Source organism: Crotalus tigris, unplaced genomic scaffold (assembly GCF_016545835.1).
Source record: "Crotalus tigris isolate CLP2741 ecotype Arizona unplaced genomic scaffold, ASM1654583v1 scf7180000018518.1655711, whole genome shotgun sequence".
Lineage (NCBI taxonomy): Eukaryota > Metazoa > Chordata > Lepidosauria > Squamata > Viperidae > Crotalus > Crotalus tigris.
In genome coordinates this window covers 107,768-130,136 of record NW_024097053.1, presented here as the reverse complement: position 1 = coordinate 130,136, position 22,369 = coordinate 107,768, and the positions used below count along the sequence as shown (strand labels likewise).

The window sequence follows — 22,369 nt, the reverse complement described above, 5'->3', positions numbered from 1 at the left end:
TGATATAAGAGAATCAGCTTGCTACTATAACTCAGACTAAACCTCTGAAAAAGCCAAGTCAAGGATGACAGCTTAATGTGGTGGTACACATTTTGTGTCTGTTCACAACCACTTCAGAATATATTGTTACAGAAAGCAGAAAGGAAAAATGATTAAGTGCAAAATGCTTATAATCATATAACATGTTTAAGGATAAACCTGGGCTAACAAAAGATAATTGTGGAGTTTATATTCATATAAAATCTACATCCAACTAATTAAACTGATTTGTGGCCTAATATATGCTCTGGTTCAGAGAACATGATAAGACAATGCTGAGACAAACTGCCTGGCATCTTAGCCTGGAATGAAGCCAAGTAAGGTATATTATTTCTTCTATCTATTGAGCTTTCTGGAGGCTGAAACCCTTCTGACTTCAAAGCCATAGTCATAAATACTTCACATACTGTTGTCTGGAAGCATAAAAACATAAAAGTTATACAAAGACTGCAAATGAATGAATGAATGAATGAATGAATGCAAAGCACTAGCATGTTATTCCATTTAAGTGGACAGCACCGATTAACGTAAATGAGCTAGGATCATGGAGAACCTCAGACACATAAATAGAGATGGAAAGAAATGAAATATCATCATGGCTCTGCTCTCTGCCATCAGAGATTGTTGAAAATCAATAATATACCATTTTAATCTCTACAGCCATCAGCATTAGAGGCTTAGGACTGAATCTCAAGCTAAAAAACTACATATAGACATTTTTGGTTAGTCACATTACTGCATTAACAGATGATAGGAAGCCAAGATTTGATTAATCATGGCATGCTGAATTAGCCACAGTTGGCCAAGCTCACAAAACATGTTAAATCATCAGCAGTTTCTATTAGAGAAAATAAAAACCGCAATAGGGCTTGCTACAAACAATTGAACCAGCTACCTTCTAAGCTAGCCCATCCAGCAGCAACCAAATCAAAACAAATGAGAAAAGTTTATGCCCTCTGGATGTGTTTAAACAGCCACTTCCAGAATCCCTAAGTTGAAGGACCATGCTCTTTGGGGAAATGGAAATTCATTTAATTTTCTGAAAGCTTTTAGACGCAGAATGGCTATAGTCTAAAAATTATGTCCTATTTTTATTGTTTAAGTTGTTATAAGACCCTTTTTAAATTGTAATGAGACTCTTTGGTGTGTTCTTGTAAAAACTAACATTAACTACTAGCCTAAAAATACACAACAAAGACCTTGGAATTATAAACCCAGGAAAAAGTTTAAGTAAATTTCTCTGAGTAGAAATGAAATATGAGAAGAGGAAAAGAGGAAGAGGAGGAGGAGGAGGAGGAGGAGGAGGAGGAGGAGGAGGAAGAAGAAGAAGAAGAAGAAGAAGAAGAAGAAGAAGAAGAAGAAGAAGAAGAAGAAGAAGAAGAAGAAGAAGAAGAGCTCCACTGAAATTAGCATGATTTATTTCCAAGTAAAAATAAATGAAAATACCTTGTGTATCATGTAATTTCACAAGTCTCTTTAAATAGGTACTCATACATACTTACATGCTCACCCCAAGGCCTTTATGTACATTCAATAAATAAAAATGGAATATTAAGAAGATACTAGATACTGGCACAAGGAAGAAACAATTATGGATAGTTAATACTGTTACTGGTATGGTAAACACAGTTTAATATTTGTTAGATCTAACAGCAAAAAAGTAAATGATGGGCACAAAAGTTTAAAAGGTTCTCCTCACTGCAGAGAAACAAATATTACCAAGGACAGAAAGAAGGGGAAAAAATGATACATTTAGTGAAAGAAACAGTTATAATGTACCCTTGAGAAACTACATCAATATTTAAGATTGTTCAACCATTGTTAAAACAATGAAGAAGATTAAGATAAGTCATGAAACTAGATCAAGGACAAACATACTGTATTTTTTAAAAAGAGACATTAATGGGGCTGTTGTCCAAAATGATATCTGGATTGGCAACAGAACTTTGAAGGCACGGGTAAAACTACCATAAATTTAGCAATAGCTGCATTTAACTTCTATCTCAAACATGAGGAAATCAATATAGTATTTCATTATTTAACAATACACTTTAGCACAGGGAATGAAGAACTGAAGAGTTTTTAAAATAATATTTGAATGGAGGAAACAGTAGAGCAATCACAGATTTCTGGTCTTCAGCATTGGACATTAGCAGGGATTGCTGAAAATTAGTTCATCAAATGTGAAGGTCCACAGATTCTCTCTCTTTCATATATTCAATGAATTTATTCTTCAGATTTTGATTCTTTTAAAGCTTTATCAGGACTATCTATGGCAGTGGTGACGAACCTATGGCATGCGTGCCAGAGGCGGCACTCAGAGCCCTCTCTGTGGGCACGCGCGCCATGCCCCGGAGATGGCAACCATCCCTCTTCAACCAGCCACCTGCTAACTTGGCGAGGTTCCACATGGCCAGATGCATCCCAGCATGGCTGGTTTCCTTCCCCCCAGTCCCATCTCTCCTGGCCTCGCATGCTCTCCTTTTCCCGGGCATGACCCACTGCATCACTTCCTCAACTGTCAGCTGGCCGTCCAGCTCAGAGGTCCTTTCTCTGAACTCCTGGCAGCGGGCTGTGGAGCCCTAGAGTGTGCCAGTTAGGGGCTGGCAGGCTGTGGCTGCTGACAGAGAGGTTGGCCTCCATGTGCTCACTGGCCTCTGTGTACGGGGGCCGATGGTGTCAGGCAGCAGCCGCCCCGGCCCCTGCCCCACCTTGCCCTGTGGCAATGGCAACCCTACCCTGCCTTGCCTCGCCTTGCCTCACCCCGGAGGATGAGCCTCCTGCCCACTGCCCCACTTGCCAGAGACCCTCTGGATCTCCCCCAATTCTGCTCAGCCCCCACAGCCGTCCCTCTCCACAAGCAACTTCAAGGTAACCACGCCCACCATGGCCACACCCACCCAGTCTGTCATGACCACAGCCACACCCACCCAGTGGGCCATGCCCACCTGGCACCCAGCGATAAATAAGTGGGTTTTGGGTTGCAGTTTGGGCACTCGGTCTCCAAAAGGTTCGCCATTGCTGATCTATGTGCATGATGGAGGTATCAGTTTTGGAGTGCCAAAAATTAACAGTTTGATTTCCCCATTCTACAGAATATTGTGATACTATCTCTATGATACTTAGGTGTCTCTTCATTTCCCTCAGCTCTTTAATAATGCAGGGTGCCACAGGGGTCGGTCCTCTCCACCCTCCTATTTAACATTTACATGAAGCCGCTGGGTGAGATCATCAGACAGCACGGGGTGAGGTTTCATCAGTCTGCTGATGATACCCAGCTATATATCTCTTCCCCGAGCTCTCTCAGTGAAGCGGCTGATGTGATGGGCCGTTGCCTTGAAGCCGTGAGGGTCTGGATTGGGGTTAACAGACTCAGGCTCAATCCTGACAAGACCGAGTGGCTTTGGATGTTGCCTCCCAAGGATCATGTTAACTGTCCAGTGTTGACTCTAGCAGGGGAAAATATACCCCCTTTGGAGCCGGTTCACAACTTGGGTGTCCTCCTTGATCCACAGCTGAAATTGGAACATTATTTGATGGCTGTGGCTGGGAGGACCTTTGCACAAGTTCCTCTGTTGCACCAGTTGCGACCCTATCTGGACCAGGAGGCTCTCCCTACAGTCACTCATGCCCTTGTCACCTCACGCCTGGACTACTGCAACGCGCTCTACATGGGGCTACCCTTGAAAAGTATTCGGAGACTACAGTTGGTCCAGAATGCAGCCGTGCGAGTGATAGCGGGTGTTGCTCGGTACACCGTTACACCTATCCTCCGCGAGCTGCACTGGTTGCCTATTGGTCTCTGGGTCCAATTCAAGGTGTTGGTTATTACCTTTAAAGCTCTATATGGCTCAGGGCCAGGCTATTTGCGAGACCACCTACTACCTCATAGTTCCCTTCGTCCGGTTAGGTCCCACAGGCTGGGCCTCCTTCAGGTCCCGTCAGCCAAGCAGTGCCATTTGGCGGGGCCGCGGGGGAGAGCTTTCTCTGTGATGGCACCCACGTCTTGGAACCAGCTCCCCCCGGAGATTAGGACCTCTCCCACCTTGTTGGTTTTCCGCAAGCTGCTTAAGACCTGGCTTTTCCGGCAGGCCTGGGGTTTATAAAATCTGACCCCTGGATGAATGTTACTGTATTGTTTGTCTTGTTAAGTTATATTGTGTTTTTATTGTTAGCCACCTGGAGTCCTGCGGGAGTGGGGCGGTTTATAAATGTCAATAAATAAATAAATAAATAAATAAATAAGGAACTGCAACAGATCTGAGAGAGGAAAGAGGTTGTATCAGGGCAATCCCATCAAGTAACCTTGTTTCCTCATTATTCCAATGGGCAACTACAGTCTCAATCAAACTGCCCACCAGTTCTTCAGAAAATTTTCCAACACTCTCTGAATCCATTAAGCAACTCACATAGATAAATCTAATAAGTCCTTTCCCTTCTCTGCAGAAATCAGAGTGATTGGTTCATGATAAGAACCAGAACTTGATGACCTCCACTTTCTAATCATGTTGTGTCTGCTCTGAGACAAAAAACAGATCATGTGCATCAGGTCCCCTGTGAGTTGGTCATGTCCATGGTTGTCACGGTGACCATAAATTCTTATCAACCTATTATTCTATCTGTATTGTTCCAGTAAGCTTTATCCCATCATAAAAGACTTACTATCTAAAGATCATTTTATGAAGATAACAGAAATGAATTACTTGCTTACATTTTCTGATTAAGAAGGAAGAACAATTCAGTCATGATGGCAATGCATTTACACAATAACTAAAATTACACTAATTTACAGAAACATAAGGAGTTTTCATGCATCGCAAAAGCCTTTCACACTTTTTAAATATACACTTGATGTTTCTGTTGCAATTTAAAGAACAAAAGCCAAAGCATGTCTATAATAATGACTACCCCTTGCAAATGCAATTGCTGACATTCTGACTATTACATTTTACAGCTGGGAAAGAAAGCCATTGTAGTAATTAAACATAATACTGTATTGTTAATACAAGCATGAAATGCACCACCTGCTGGCCCTTATCTTTACTGTGTCTGAGACATACTACACAATTCGCTGTACAGTAATACAAGAGAACTGGAAATTTTGGATTTATAGAGAAGATTGAATATTGGACATGCTTGATGAACACTATATTGCAGTGGCTATCCAATCAATGATAGAAAACAATCAAGATGTATCAAATTATGTATTTCTTCTCTTCCTGTTCAGGTTATCCCAGAACAATCTATGGACTTCAAGCGTAACTCTGTTGGATTTCAAATATTACACTAGCTTTTAATAAGCTATTAATCACATTTCAATTTGCGAAAGACACAAGGTGCCAGGAAAGAGAAAATTAACCCTTCTCTCCAAAGTCCAGGGCAAGATTTATTTTGTAGGTTTCATGTCCTGGTAAAACCCTGACAAAGGGAGAAATTGAGGAAAGAGAGCAATGGAGATATCACCAACTTCTCCCACTTTAAAACATACCTATGACCAGGGCTTTTTTTCTCATAGAATACCCAGAACGGAGTTCCGGCACCTTTTTGGGATAGAACCTTGTAGGGTAGGCAAGGCGGGTTGTATGATGTGTGTGAATTCCGGCACCTTTGGTTTTTTTTTTTTTTTTTAGAAAAAAAGCACTGCCTATGACAAAAGTAGAGTCCTATTTCAACAGCTTAATAGAGATAAATCTTGAAGACTCTCCAGAAGTCACAGTTGGTTCAAAATTCAGCAGTTTTGCACAACTCTAGATTTGTGCATGTGTCACCCTTTTTGTAGGAGCTGCACTGTTGCTGATTTGCTTCTGGTTCCCATTCAAGATGCTGGTTATCATATTTCAAGCCCTACACAAGTTGGAGCCAGGTTATTTGAAGGTCTGTCTCTACTGAGTTCCATCTACCTGCCCCACCAGGGAGGGAAGGTTCCAGGTCTATTAGACAAGTACATCTAATGAGAACAAGATGTGATGGCTCCCACCCTGTGGAATATTGTTCCCCTCTTGATGCTTTTCTGGAACGCATAGAAGATGTGATTATTTCAGCAGGCCTGGGGATACAGAGCTGGTCAAGTGGCTGGATTGTCTTTGATGCCACCCTGGGATAGGGAATTTATGGATTTTTGTACTGTGGGTTTTTAATTTTGTAAGCTGCCCAGAATCACCCATTGTGAATTGCATAGCCATATATCAAGGAAGGAAGGAAGGAAGGAAGGAAGGAAGGAAGGGAGGGAGGGAGGGAGGGAGGGAGGGAGGGAGGGAGGGAAGGAGGGAGGGAGGGAGGGAGGGAGGAAGGAAGGAAGGAAGGAAGGAAGGAAGGAAGGAAGGAAGGAAGGAAGGAAGGAAGGAAGGAAGGAAGGAATCTGGATGTCCCATATCTAGTTTATCATGGAGATGCCTATAGTAGTACATATTGCAAAGCTCACACTTTGTGGGATCAGGTGTTGAAAGTTTCCTGAATTTCCTGGTTATGTATGAAACCATCTTTAGCCAGAAATCATGTATACTGAAATTCTTTGGCCACCTAATGAGAAGGAAGGACTCACTGGAAAAGAGCCTAATGTTGGGAAAGATTGAGGACAATAGAAGAAGGGGATGGCAGAGAATGAGATGGCTGGATGGAGTCACTGAAGCAGTAGGCGTGAGCTTAAATGGACTCCAGAAGATGGTAGAGGACAGGAAGGCCTAGAGGAACGTGGTCCATGGGATCATGATGGGTTGGACACCACTTTGCAATTAACAACAACAACATGTATACTTAAAGGGATAACAAATAGGAAATTTAGCCTTGGTGAAAATGGAATCCTTAATATGTAGGTAAGGTCGGTGTCTGAACAAATTATTTGGTTCTGCAAATGACAAAAGTGTTCATGGCATGATGAATGAGACTATTTGAAATACTTGGCCTTTTAGGACAGCCAACCATGATCTCAGAGATTATATAGAAACAAAAACCTTTTTTTCACACAAAGTCATAAGTGCTGTGCTCCCCAATCACATGATCACATTTTGGCCTATGGCAACCAGCTCACATTTATGGCTGATTGCAGCATCCTGCAGTCACGTGACAGCAATAGGCAGTGTGTTTTTGCTGATTTCCAGTGCTTTTTCAGAAATGGCAAAAATGGCCATTTGTGATTATACATCCACTTAACTACTATGTAATTCACTTAATGACTGCAATGACTTGCTTTGTGACCATTGTAAAAATAGTTGAAAAATTGATACCTGACAAGGAGTAACAATTTCTCCTTGCTGCCTGCTAACAATCTAACAATGACTTAGAACCAAAATTGAGAGACAAATTGTGATTGTTAAGTGAGAAGTGCCTGCATATTCTTTTCTAGTATCTTATCGAGGCTACAGCCTTCTCACAGAATTTTAATGATCAGTATGAATTAATATACAGAAAAAAATATTATTTTTCCTCTCTCTGTCTATAATATTTAAGACACATTTATATGTTACTGAAGGCTCAGAACATTCTTTTCTTGTCACTATGAATTTTCACTCTATTAGTAGGACTAATTTTAACAGAATAACAAAGTTAGAAGGGATCTTGAAGCTCTTCTCCAACCCCCTGCACCTGATAAAAAACATTTTATCTAATGTTTGGTGTCTAAGGGTGTGTGTGTGTGTGTGTGTGTGTGTGTGTGTGTGTGTGTGCCATAAAGAAAACACCAACTTTTGAAGTCATGTACTTCTTGTGTCTTCTTTCAGAAATAATTATTTGAAACACAAACTGAAATGTAATCATATTTAGTTTAAATTAGAAAGGCTAATTTAATAGGCGATAATGTGCAAATCCTTTTCTTATAAGAACATAGAACAATTTGTCACAAAACGGCAGACCAATTTACATTATAATGGGTTCCCTTATCATTTCAGAGTATAATTGTTTAGAACATTTTGATACAGTTACAGCAAACACCCCACAGAGAGAGATTTTCAACTTGTACCTAAGAACTGCTGACATTTATTACTGACTGCATAAATCCATGAGACTGTATGTTAGATGTTAATAAAGATCATATGAGATGTAGAAGATTACAATCTCCTAAATAATAACATCTTCCAATCCATATGCATTTGGCAAATATAAGTATTTTTAACACAAACCAAAAAGGAGGCAGTTCTAGCTGTCAGATGCGTAGAAAGTAATCTGTGAAACAGATCTGATTCACAGTGCTACTTGGCAACATCATTTTAAAGCAAGAGACATCAAAAGACTTGTTTATTTGAAGAAAAAGATGCATGTTGTCAAAACTTGAGGCAAATAGATATTTAAATATTCATAGGAATGTGATGCTAGACTTAATGCGTACATGGGAGATATCTTCCAACCCTTAATATGAGACAAAATGTGTTTGTAACATGAGGGAAATATATAATTATATACGAATTTACATATAGCTGGGCCTGTTCTGCCTGAGCTCATGTACTTCATCCCTGGGATACATTTCTACTGGATAGAGCCTAAGCACTAAAGAGATGAAAGAGGAAATTGTTTGGCATGGCATTTTTGAACTCAAACTGTTGTCTGGAGAATGAGCTAACTATTAAGGATAGTAAAGCATATAGTGTACTAGAGCCATTTAATTTAAATAAAGCATAAGGATATGCTGGGCAGTGTGGTGGCTCAGGAGTTAAGATGCTGGGCTTGTTGGCAGGAAAGCTGGGAGCCCAGGTTCGAGACCTGAGCACCATGTGAGAGGGTGAGCTCCCGTCCTCGCCCCAGTTCCTGCCAACCTAGAAGTTTGAAAGCATGCAAATGCAAGTAGATAAATAGGTACCACTTAAATGTCCACATGACCGTGGAAATATCTTCAGATAGCACTATCTCAATGGCTTTGAAATGGAGATGAGCACTGTCCCTCGTGTCGGCAATGACTAGCAGAGTAAATCCACAGGGACCTTTTTATAAGGATATGCTAAAATATGGAATTCTTTGCCACAATTAGAACTTTGTCATTTCATTGCTCTATATCCATAGACTATCAATCAAGTTAGTATTCAACTGTACACCTACTTGGCTTGTGAGTCTGTGGGAACTAAGGCAATATATAGTTTGCTTGCTTGCTTTTATACTTGTGGGCCTTCAAATCATGCCAACTCTTACCAACCATTTTTTTCTCCATAATGATCTGTAAACCTGGTCTTTCAGGTTTTCCAGTGATACCCTCTTCACCGCTGTAAACGTCCAATCAGATAGGGGAAAATACATGCAGTGCAATGCATGTTCAGCAGCATATTCTGGCTATTGGAATGGCTGGCTAAGAGGTTCAGAGTGATGGGAAGCATTTGACTGATGATGTGCACTGATGATGTTACTTAAGTTTGATAATGAAACATCTGCAAGGAAACAACCAAGCTCGGAGAGCACAAAGGACCCTGCAGCATTTGACGGAGGATAATTGTGGCATCTCTTAGCCTTGACCAGATGAGCTGACTTGCTTCTGTAACTTAAAGCAAAGCCCAGCTGCCTCTTTTTTACCCAAGGTAGATGTCTATAAACTAGACCTAAATCTTTCATGTTTTTTTCATGAAAATATGAGATAGAATATAATCAGAAATAAGCCATTTTAATTTTTTCAATAGTTGCTGATGATGTACATAATGAAATCTTTATTCCTCTCTACATTCTTTCTAAAATATGGAAAACATTAATAGAGACGTAAATGAATAGTATCTCTGATACTTTAAAGCTGAATACATATTGTAGTAGAACTTGGAAAATGCTTCCCCCTGCCCAGCCATAGATCCAGGCTCCTAAGAAATTTAATTTTAATATACAATACTACAATGTTTACAATGACCAACCTATAAAAATAAAAATACATGTAGTCCTCAATTTACAACCATTCATTTAATGACCGTTCAAAGTAATCATGGTGTTGAAAAGAATGACTTATGACTGGACCTCACACTTATGACTGTTGTAGTGTGTACTTGCCAGGGTTGCAGCATCCTGGATCACATGATCTCCATTTATAACTTTGCAAACTGGCTTCTGACAAGCTAAGTTAATGGGGGAAGGTGGATTCATTTAATGACATGATTCACTTAATGACTGGGATGATTTGCTTAACAACCTGGCAAAAGTTTGTAAAACTGGACACAACTCACTTAACCACTGCCTCACAAAATGATAGAAATTCCAATCACAACTGTGATCATAAATTGAAAATTTCCTGTAATGAAAAAGTGAGATTGATTTCATGGTTGGGGTCGGAGAAATTCTGTTTTAAAAGATGGTTTTGCTGATATTAAACTTTTATTTTTTTCATTCCACTCTTATTTTAGCCTTTCATTCCTTATGTTGAGACTTGGCCTTGCCTATTTGGAAATATAGCTCTTCATATATTTAGCTCTAAGTTGCTGTGTTAATTTAATATATTTTTGCACACAAATGTATATCTCAAAATGATGAACACTATAAAATTTTTCAAAAGCAAATTAATATGTCGGAAGAACCCCAGCGGGTTAAAAGAAAGCAGAACAATCCTATTTAGGAGGACAATGATGAGAGATTCATTACTGTGAATTTATTGTGAGTTATATATTTAAAAGGCAGAGCCTCTGCTGCTTTTTTTTTCCTCCTGCAGAATAAAAAAATAATACTGCTGCTCCAAAGGAAAAGAGCAAAACTGATTCTCCCAGGAGAAAGAATCTCAGGATGAAAGCGATTCATGGCCAGATATTTATTTTAGTTATCGCCATCCTGCACGGCAGAGATAAGAGAAGTGGTAGTCGTCTTACTGTATCATTTGTAAGTCTGCAGAAATGCTGGCAGTAGGACTTGAGTGTATCTTTGTTTACAGGTAAGTTATCTTTCTACAGATTTGAAATAAAAAAATGTTGCTAGGATAGAAGAAGGCATGAGGGAAAGAGAAAGAGGGGGAGAGAGTGTGGATTTTCTTTCAAACATGAATGCTAGTAGGCGAAAACACTTTCACTTGGCAATCAACCAGGAATGAAGTAGCTATTCAAAGTTCACCGGACACTTTCATAGTGTGAAATTAAAGAGAGTTTATTTTTTCTATACAGTTCTCCACTGATGTGCAACAGTTAGTGTTGATGTCTAGTTAAGGTTTTTTTGTTTTAAATTTTTAAGTCATTCTAGAAAATAAAAGAAGCAGCTCTGGGTTTGCCTTTATTAAAATCATTATCATAACTGCCCCCAAGAAAACAACAACAACAACAACAACAACAACAACAACAACAATAATAATAATAATAATAGAAAAGTTGGAAGGGACCTTGGAGGTCATCTAGTCCAACCCCCTGCTCAGGCAGGAAACCCTATACCATTTCAGACAAATGGCTGTCCAGTCTCTTTTTAAAGACCTCCAGCGTTGGAGCATTCACCGCTTCTGGAGGCAGATTGTTCCACTGGTTAATTGTTCTAACTGTCAGGAAGTTTCTCCTTAGTTCTAGGTTGCTTCTCTCCTTGATTAATTTCCATCCGTTGCTTCTTGTCCTGCCTTCAGGCGCTTTGGAGAATAGCTTGACTCTCTCTTCTTTGTGGCAGCCCCTGAGATATTGGGATACTGCTATCATGTCCCCCCTCATCCTTCTCTTCATTAAACTAGACATACCCAATTCCAGCAGCCGTTCCTGCATATATGTGTATAAGGAACTGAGCTTGACTTCAGCCTCTGATTACCTGTAATGTTAAAAAGTCTTCCTAATTCATTATGGATTACATCCTAAATGTTAATAAATAAAGTATAATTTTCTTAACTGGTAATAAATAAATGTGAGATTCATTTAACAGCAAAAAAAAAAAAAAAAACCCCATGGAAACCATTTAAGGACAATTAGGGGTCAGAACTCCAAATAGTTTTATTTTTGGATAAGGGTCTATTAAAATTATGAAATTTTAATAATGTAAGCTAACGAGAGGCCCCCAGTGTGAGTTGGGTGGCCCTATAAATGTATTTAACCAATCAATCAATCAACCAATGTTTCTTCATTTTCACAGGTGTAAACTTTTAAAAAGAAATGCTATGGGATCTTTCAGATTTTTTTATAGTCCCAAACCAGGGGTAGGCAACCTTGGCTCTTTTATGACTCGTGGACTTCAACTCCCAGAAATCCTGAGCCAAGGTTGCCTACCCCTATCCCAAACCAACCTCTCAGAATCCTAAACAAACCTATTGCTCCTAGTTTCCCTATACAGAATTTCTTAGTTCTTAAACTAAATGATTGCAATAATTTGGCTTGTTGAATAAGCCAAAATGGTCTATTTCTCAAACAATGGGCTTGGACATTGTGCTAAACTGGAAGCAAATTGTATTAATTTGCTATGTAAAGGCAAGCATGGACTGGTTCATACATCAAGTTAAGTTATAAGATATATGGCTTTGTCTATGTGATTTTTGCTTAGCAAGTTTTGCATATCCAGCAGCTGTATTTCATAAACTATAGCTTATGGCCTAAAGTGACTATAAATCCAGTCCTTGTATTTATTTAATCCACTAGTTAATGGACTATTCACTACGTAGTGTGATATGCAATTTCAGTCAATGTGCATCTTGCTGTTCCTGTTTAGCAATACCTTTATGTCCCTACATAAAACTTGCATTTTTAACAAATTATATATCCATGAAATATAAAATAGAAAGTTTGAGGAAAATCTGCATTAGTTATTGCTGCCGCTAATATGATGGTGATTGGTCACAGAATTAGCCAGATATGTATTATCTGTTCACAACAATGTGAAGTCATAGCTACCAGGTCTTTAACGAATATTGGCCTTCATACGGATCAAATTATTTCCAAGAACCTAGAATGTCTTAATGTATCGGCATATCATATGTACACATTGAAGGAGTGTGGCCTTTTTGTCAACTGCAGATTTTCTAAGCGCTATCCAAGATTTTTGGGTATGGCACCCATAACTACTAATATTGCCACATTAATTATCCACACTTATTTTCTTTTCAATCACAGTTATAGCTAGTGTATTATGAGCAACAATTTGTAATTACTATATAAACAAAAATGCATAATTACAGCTGCCAGTTCTTAGTAGTGCTGGCTTTTGTAGGAAGTAACTTCAAATTAATATATATTCTATATATATTCTAATAATATTCTATTATTATTATTACTTTATTTTTTCCAATCCAATTAAGCTGTTGGGAGACTCAATTATTACATTACATAGGTTGGGAACTCTATGCAATGCCCTCCATCTTATCCCTCTTTTATTTCCTATTGCTTTTTATTAACAGAGTTGAGGAACTCATTAGGAACCTTGTTATCCTTAACTTTGCCTTCCTCATTATGATAGATATTTTACCTCTGCTGTCCTGAAGCACCACCTCATTTAGTCCAAAATTATTCAGACCATAAAAGGAACAGTGTATGTTCTATTTGCTCCTCAGTTGTGTGTATGAGAATAATCTTTTATATGCAGATTATTTGAAGTGCAAATGACTCAGAAAAGGAAATGAGGTTCAGCTCCATTGCCAAGTCATTGGAATAGTTGGCCTAAAATAATGCCCAAAATTCTGAACTAGAAAATTTGCTATCTGGATTTCTTTTAAGGGGAAATATTTACAAATAAATACACAAATATGGTGAAATGAGTACTTCCATAAGAATGCTTTTGTAGCCACTACTATAGTGACTGTTTATATATGTTTAACCCAATTCTCATATTCATTATATTTAGCTTTCCAACTCAACTTGGGATTACATGAATAACAATTTTCATCAGGAGTTAGCCTGACAGAAAAATAAATAAGGATGAACTATTTATTTTTAATAGTTAAAAAAGAGCATCAGCAGGACCAAAAAAATTATTCTCCCCTCTTATATGATGATCCTTCAGTAATTATTCATAACTGTTCTGCCTGAAAAGAAACAACGGACTGAATTTCATATCAACAAACAATGTGATGGTAAACAAATATTGAAGCAAAACAAACAGGTGACTTGAGATATATTACTACACTATCAGAATCCATTAACCATAACAATAAACATAGGTACATTTATAGAATGACAATCATAATATTTTAGAATATTAATAATAATATTCATATTTAATGTATTTTAAAGTGTTACCAAATGATGACACTTTTAGTACACATTATTTGAAAATGTTTGCTTTAAATTAAAATGTATTCAATAAATTGGTAATGGTGTGCTGGTTAATTAAAACCTCATTTAGCCAAAAAGAGAGAAAGATCTACTATACACCCTTGTTTAAATCTCCTACAGCGTGGGTGTCAAACTGCCGACCCGCGGACCAGATGCGTCATGAGGAAACCGCGCCCACCCCAGTGCCAGCAATGGGGAAAAAAGTTCCAATATGTCGTGTGACATCACGAGTTTGACATGTCTGTCCTACAGGTATAATGCCAAAACTGATCATCATGACTCTAGTTATTGATTTTATAAATTCCAGAATCAGATATTTGTTATTTGTATTTTTACACAAACTGATCTTTCATTTTACAGAGTTTCTAGCCTCCTTTCCATGAATATATGCCTAATTATAGATAGGCTATGAACACAAAAAAGATGGCAGAATTAACATTTTGATGCTTTTTTATATGGTTGCAACATTCCTGTAGTGTTTCATATTTATTCTGATATAACAATAATGTACATTTTCCATACATTGCTTTTGTTTTTTTGTTTTTTTTAATTAAGAAACCCCATGTACTTTCTAATCCTAAACCTTCCAAAAATATATGAAAAAGTAATATTATAATAGGAATTCCTTTATGAGTTTCTTCCAGACATTATAAAATAACAGAAGTCCATTGAACAAATGGCATTTAATATATATACATCCACCATCAAGCATTGCTTGACGACTTTCATTTGTGAGTCACAATGTTAGCACAACAGATAACAATTTCATACTGACATGTTTAGATTCAATACTTCATTCCATCTTCAAGCTACATGGATGAGTCTGATCTTTGTGTTATTCTCCCCTGCCACCTGCTCTGCTCATAGGAGTGCAAGAAAACTAAAGGCATTCTTTTCTGCTCATTGCAGTTTATCTGATTAAACAGAGGTCAAACTGAAGTTTTACATCTGGTTCGTTTAAATAAAATATAATTAAAATAACAGAAGTTTAGGTGTAGGGCAAACCAAGTGAGAATCAAAAACAGAAGCAGATGTTCCTAATCTCTTCACATTCTTACCTGAAGTGAGAATGCCTGTACCAGTGAAGCATAACTTAGCATAACAGCAAGGTCACCATTTCACATGCAATGCTTTCAGTGAAGCAGTTGCTATGTAAATTTCTAACAGCTCTTCAGAGCATCCAGGTCCATTTCAAGTCTTCCAGCAGAATGCTTAAAACATTACTAAACTGGATGAATATTGATCTATCTGCGTGGCTGAGAGATCAGATGGCTACTTGACCACATGGCCATCTCTAAAGTACCACATGACCAGAGACAATTATAAATCAAGTCAATAAGATCCCAACAAGCTTTTATTTATTGTTTCAAATTTGCCGGCCATCCTAATGCTTTCTGACAACTCTTCGTTACTTTTTTTCCCCTTGTGTAACAAGTTCCTTCTGTGTCTAATCACACCACTTGGCCAATAATTCTATTCCAGGCTAGTCTAGTCTAATCTAATCTTATTCTATTTTTAGTTTTTCACTATGTTTTTACTTGCTCTTGTAAACAAAGATAGTTTATTTCTTCTCCTACCCACAATTGATATTGCAAAATAGGAAGCAAGCCAGGAGTCACTGTTATCAAGTTCCGATCATTAAGAATATCAAATAGAACATCTTTAAGATTACTCATGGAGTTTAATCAATGATTTACAAAGAATAACTTAAAGTGATCGTTCTTTAGCGGTCAACTACACCATAATTAATTTTTTTTTAAAAAAGGGAACTATTTTGATCCTTTAGAAGCTTACCTCTTGGAGAACCCTCTTCATTTTCAACAGCATTGTTTTTACTGCTGTGCAGTCTTGCATCATCAGACGGAAGGGCAAAGATTCTAGACCGCCACCTTCCTCCATGGTTGTGAAAGGCCATTCTACAGATGGGCTGATGGCTAGCTGGTTTACACGAGGACATCGTGCCTCCCCTCGATCCACTTCCTTGGATAACTTAAGAGAAAGATTCCTGTAAAGAAATACCATCCATAAATTAGCAAGCAATGCTAATGTGGTTTTTTTTTTTTAAGGAAATGAATTAAAAAGATGAAGCATTGTTCAAACAAAGGCCTATTAACTTTCCCTACGTTCTCTGCAGTCTTCAGTATTTTCAGTACACTGATCCATAAATCTGTTACACCACAGTGATTTCTGAAGAACTTGAAAGCAGGTTTCTATACTCAGCCCATGATTTACCTATTTAAATCTGAGGGCAACATCTCAATTAATAAGGAAAAGCTATCAAACTCATGACCCTTCAAGCACTTGAGAAAAAGCAACTGAATCAGATTCATAGACAAATAATAGAGGCAATAAATTCCAAAATTAAAGAGCCAAAGGAAAAAAAGAAAAGAATACAAATAAGGGAATGCAGACAGAAGAAAGAGAAAGGGGAGGAGCTATAAAGTATTAATTACAAACAAGAATATTTTAGCATACATAAGAGACTGAACCATGAGAAATACTTTTCTGTCTATATACCTATTCCTTGTGTACATTTTGGTTCTAGTCTTTCTTTCAATAAACTCCTAATATTTGCCTATATAGCTGAACTTTTTGAATTATGCTGTCAGGTTGCATGCAATTTAAATATAAATGGTCTTCTTGCCTGAACCTCAAAGTAACTTGCATAATTAATTCTTAATCATCATCAAAAAGAACAATTCTGTTCATGAACACACTTGCACATACTAGAAAGAATCTTGGTTCAGTTTGCATCCTCTATTAACACAAGATAGAAAGCTATTAAAACTCTCCTGTTCCGGCAGGCCTGGGGTTGATGTCCCCGGGGGGGGGCGGGATTCGATTGGGACATGCTGTGTGAATGTATTCATTTTTAATTCTTATACTTGTTGTTTTAATTTTGTACACCGCCCTGAGTCCCTAGGGATTGGGCGGCATATAAATTTTACTAATAAATAAATAAATAAATAAGATACTATTACACAGAGAGATATACTCAAAATCAGGATCCTTTCAAAGTTGTAACTAACATAGCATTAGCAGAGAACATATAAAGTATAGTACTACATATTCTTAGTGTATTCCACCCCAGGCTATGCAAGCTATTGTTGGAATAAGTAAGCACAAACCACATATATAACAACAAAGTCAGAATGGATTGTGAAAATAGAATCAACTGCACAAGGGTAAAAATGGAGTTTCTGGAATCTCCCAAAGTTTTATTATGATCTCATTGGATGTAACTTTGAGGACCTCTCACAGAGAAGAGAGGGCTGATGTATTCTCCAAAGTACCTGAGGGTAGGACAAAAAGTAATGATAGAAACATATCAAAGAGAGATCCAACCTAGAATTAAGGAGAAATGTCCTGTCGGTGAGAATAATTGATCAGTGAAACCGCTCGCCTCCAGAATCTGTGGGTGCTCCGTAACTGGAAGGTTCTAAGAGATTCAACAGTTTTTGTCTAGAATGTTCTAGGATCTCCTGCTCCTACTGGTAAATATTTGGTCACTCTTGCTTTAAATGGATGTGTAAGGAAACTGACCTTGCTTGGTGATTCTGAATCATAACACCCAGCAGTCCAGGTAACAAGCACAATGATTAAAAATACTGAGAGATCTAGTTAAACCAAATCAGGGCTGCAGTTAAGCAAATTTCTGCTTAATGAAAAAATATATGTGATCAAAACAAAAGTTCTTTTAAGACAAAATTGTTTTCAAATTTCCATGAAACTATTATCTTAATGTGTCTTATTTATATTAATTAAAATATCCACAAATGCCAATGTTACAATGATATTTCCTTGAACAGAGTCATTCATATTTCATACCAGGAATAAAATAAGTGAGCTCATTGCATAAAAGGAAAATTGGGTCAAACATTTGTATGAAAATAATGTTTACCTTGCAATTTGGAAACAATGCCTAAATAAGAGTAATGGCTGCATACAGAGAGTAGGACAAAAACAACATGAAATAAAAAAACAGCATATAAGGTAATATAAAAATAGCATATTGCTATAAAATAGGCTTCAAAAGATGGAATGCTTGGAAAGCAGTTATATTATTTATAGATAGGGTCAAGTTCAGGTTGGAGATGATTATGAACATAGAAATCAGAAATAATAAAGTGCTTTCCTTTCTCCTTTCACACAACAACTTCCAAATCATTTTGAGTTTCTCATGGGGAATTTCAAAGATAAATCCTCAATAAATTAAAATTTGAAAACATGAAAGTATTCACTAATACATCATATTGTCGAGGTATGTATGTTTTATGAATATTTAAGATTATGATAGAAAGATTAGATTAGAAAAATAGAAAACTAGTTCCACATTTCCTATGAAAAAGGAAGTATTCAAAAGTTTTATCTAATTGCTGAGAATTTCTAACATTTCTAATATAATTTATCTGATCAGTTAATGAAGAAAAAACTGTAAATGTAAGTAGCATCCTATTCCATTATAACATTAAATAGTGAAAAGCTAATATTACTTTTTTAACATTGTTTATGTTAAGTTTCCACTTTATGGCCTGTTATGGAGAAAACTTAATGTTTTTAAAAGACATAACTCATAATACATGAATAATTTATTCTTTTCAAAAGCCTGAAAACCCTTAATTTTTATTTTTCTCTGACTTTAAAAAATTATTTCACAAAAGCATTAATTAATCCAAATGCCTGAAACAGTGCAAACCATCAAAAAGAACTGAATGTTCACTGTATATCTGACAGTTCTATAAATAAGTGACAGAACAGTTTGAAACAGATTTAAGTGGAGTGCGTGTTTGTGAATGCATGCATGCACTTATATTTGCTTTGTTGTCTATAAAGCTAGAGCAGTAGTGGTGAACCTATGACACGGGTGCCAGAGGCAGCACTTGGAGCCCTCTCTGTGGGCACATGGGCCATTGCCCCAGTCTTGCCTCCCCCCATGACCCCCTCCTCTCCAGCAGCCCCCCTGAAGGAGAATTTCCCTCAAGGGTGGCCCACACGGAGCAGTGCAGCCAAGGACATGGCAGTCAGTGAGCGTAGACAAGACTCTGCCCTCACACCCCATCATGCAGTTGATGCTGCAGAGCGTGGGCAGAAGGTGTGGCCGCCATAGCACTGCTGGGCTGCCAGGGTGATCTGCAGCGGGGCCTGGAGGCGGTAAGTGGTCCTGTGGGGAGGCGGGGTGGGGGATGGGGGGGCAGAGTGGGGGTGGGGCAGGGGGTAAAGCAGGGTGGGGCCAGTTTGGGGGCACTTGGTCTCTAAAAGGTTCACCATCACTGAGCTAGAGGCATATTTTTCTTCCCTTCAAATCTATATTCCCTTCAAATCTATATTGCAAATTTCTGTAGAAAGGAAATGACCTGAAAATCACATGGTGGATCCTAGATTGGTTAAAAAAAAGTATAAGAATGTATATAAAAGCAGGAAATAGAGAAAACAAGTTTGCAATCAAGCAGAAACTTCCACCTGTGTGCAAATGCAACCATTCCCGATCTTTTCAAAGGATAGCTGAAGGGAGAAGGGAAAGGAAGGATTGTTCTCAGTACCACAAAGCTGTCTGTAGCATTTTTAAAAATGCAGAATAAAATCATCTTATTTAAACAAGGATTGAGACATTCCTCCTTTTTTCCAAAGGTTTCATTCATACAGGTGTTGCAAAAAATGAACAGGCTCATCAATTAATAGAATCAAAGCTTAATTTTCAATCAAGATGTTGAGAGACAAAAAGCAATAAACTACTTAAGTGTGTAAATTAGCATAAATTGCTTTGTTTTTTATTACTCAAAAGCCACAGTTTTACTATGTGACTCTATAAAATCAGAACAATAGCCTGAAACAAAATGACTTGTGTACACATGAATTATTTTTTGATGGGAATGTTTTGCTAGGTGCTTGCATGTAATATATACTTTGTTAAGTTTTCTAGTATATAGGATATCGTTGTTAAACTTTATTTCCCCCCAAAAAAGTACAAAATAAATTCCCAAAAGGACGGGGGGGGGGGGGCGATACACAGCTGGGAAGAGTTGAAGTAGAGGCCAGTACATTAGGGCAGGGGAAGTGTGATGTCCTGGCTAAAAACTCTTATGGTCTTGGCCTAACAATAGCAACTGGGACTACTGGAGCTGCGGTTACAAAAAGGTGCAGTCAAATGATGTTTTGCCCAATGACCAATAATAGTATATGGGAAAGACCTTGGGAAACAATGCAAAGAGATGCTATGTAGGGAATGGTATTATTTTACTATGATATGGTTTAAGGCTTTTAACTACTTCTTTAAGGTTTTTTGCTCAAACTATTCTCCTAAGAACAGCTGCCAAAACCATAATACATTGACCCAAGGAACATTGCTCAACCCATATTCAAAGCATCTTCAACTGGCTATTATCAACCATTTACTTACATTTTGGTTTCTGAAAAGCTTGTGAGCATGGTGAAATGATTAAAAGCTATCTTATAGCAGTGTGAAGTGTACTATGAGTTAGTTTGAGGTAGTTAGTTAAGGTATCAAACTAGAAACTGGGACATCGTGAGTTCTAGTTCCACTTTAGGCATAAAGCCAGTCAAGTCACCTTGGGCCTGTCATTCTGTCTCAGCCCTAGGAAGAAGGCAACAGCAAGCCATTTCTGAAAACTTGGTAGGAAAACTGCAGGGTCCCAGCAAGCCACCATAAGTCAACACTAACTCAAAAGCACAAAAAAATGTGTATTGCATTTCAAATTAAACAACTTTTAGTTTTTTTCCAGTTTCTGCATTTGTCCATCTTTTCCCCCTAAACAAAACCACACCAAACCAAAGTAGCATTGTTGTTGGTGAATCTTTGACCCTCAAAAAAAAAAAAGGTTCTTTTCTAAATGGAACGACATAGGTATCTCTTCAAGTCCTTTTCATTTAGCAGAAAACTAGTGGAAGAAATTGACAATGGGCATAAAAAAAAAAATTCAAAATCCATGTAACATTATCTCTACTGAATGCTCTCAAGGCCAATGTGGAAACATTTCATACCAGCTGAAATTTGTGATCAATAAAAAAGGGCAACAGAATACATTATGAAAATGAAGTCTATTAAGTATTTGTCTGTAAAACAGAAAGAAAACAAGAAAGTAGGGTTTGGGATTTTAAATAAACTTGTGCTTTTCTATTTTAAAACCCTAAACCCTGCGTTCTATTTTAAGCTAATATGCATACACACACAGACACCACACACACACATACACACACACACACACACACACACACACACCACATACACACACACACACACACACAGAGAGAGAGAGAGAGAGAGAGAGAGCGAGAGGGAGAGAGAGAGAGAAACTTACACAATTACATTTGGTAATAAGAAAACATATTTTTTTTTCTCTGCCAGGCAATTTAAAAAGTCAAACTACTGTATTATTACCAAGACAAGGGGAGGAGGGACAGAACAATGGGATGCAATTAACTAAGTTGTAAGTTATACTTGGAAAGCTTGGCTTGGAGAAAAAGAGGAAGCCTCCCAAAAAAAAACCTGATGCAGAGACTGTAGCTGGGAATGGAGAACAGTGGAGAATGCTTGTAGCCCAAAGTGCTTAGCACAGAATGTGATGACCTTCCTCTGCCATTCTATTTTCTACTGATTCCAAAGGCACCTATTAATTGTTTATTAATAGCTAGATGAAGGCTAGGCATAATTAATGCAAATGAGCATTCTGGATTACCTAGTATTTCTACCTGCACTGTAGATTCAAACAAAGCAAATGTTGCTTTTCAAAAGGAAAATGATCTAAAATTTCAGCTATGAAATAAATTGCACATTTGCACACTTGGATGTTACTATACAGTACAGTTTTAGGAAAATCTATCAACATTTTCCTGAATGGAGAAATAATTATCTTGGGCTCAAATTTGGCTGCAGCTAGGAAGGTCTAGCCGCACTATGAATAGTAGGGTATCTCTTTTTTCTTTTATGCTCACTGAAGAATGTTCAACATTTAAGTAACAGAAATTACTGGAAGTGAAAAGGGAAGTTTTCCCTTCATAGTGAGTACTATAAACATTGATTACTATCTTATTCAATTGCCTTTTAAACAAAACCCAAGAATGCAGAAAAATTGTTCTGCAAAAAGAGGAGAAAGAGGATTAAAGTCCTCTTCTGTTATTCCTTTTCCTGGAGAGATTAATCCAGCAACAAATGACAAGTACTATGAAAGCAACTGAGGGAGAAATTTAAAACCTTATGATATGGC

At 37.7% G+C, this 22,369-nt stretch overlaps 1 protein-coding gene across 2 annotated transcripts in view; it reads right to left on the bottom strand.

Moving 5' to 3' along the window:
- LOC120312546 (serine-rich coiled-coil domain-containing protein 1-like) overlaps window positions 1–22,369 on the bottom strand; it is a 549,974-nt gene that overhangs the window by 425,084 nt on the left and 102,521 nt on the right. For both annotated transcript variants that reach the window (XM_039353388.1, XM_039353390.1), the window contains exon 3: window positions 15,942–16,152. In XM_039353388.1, the coding sequence (XP_039209322.1) occupies window positions 15,942–16,152 (211 nt within the window). The remainder of the gene's footprint in view (window positions 1–15,941; window positions 16,153–22,369) is intronic.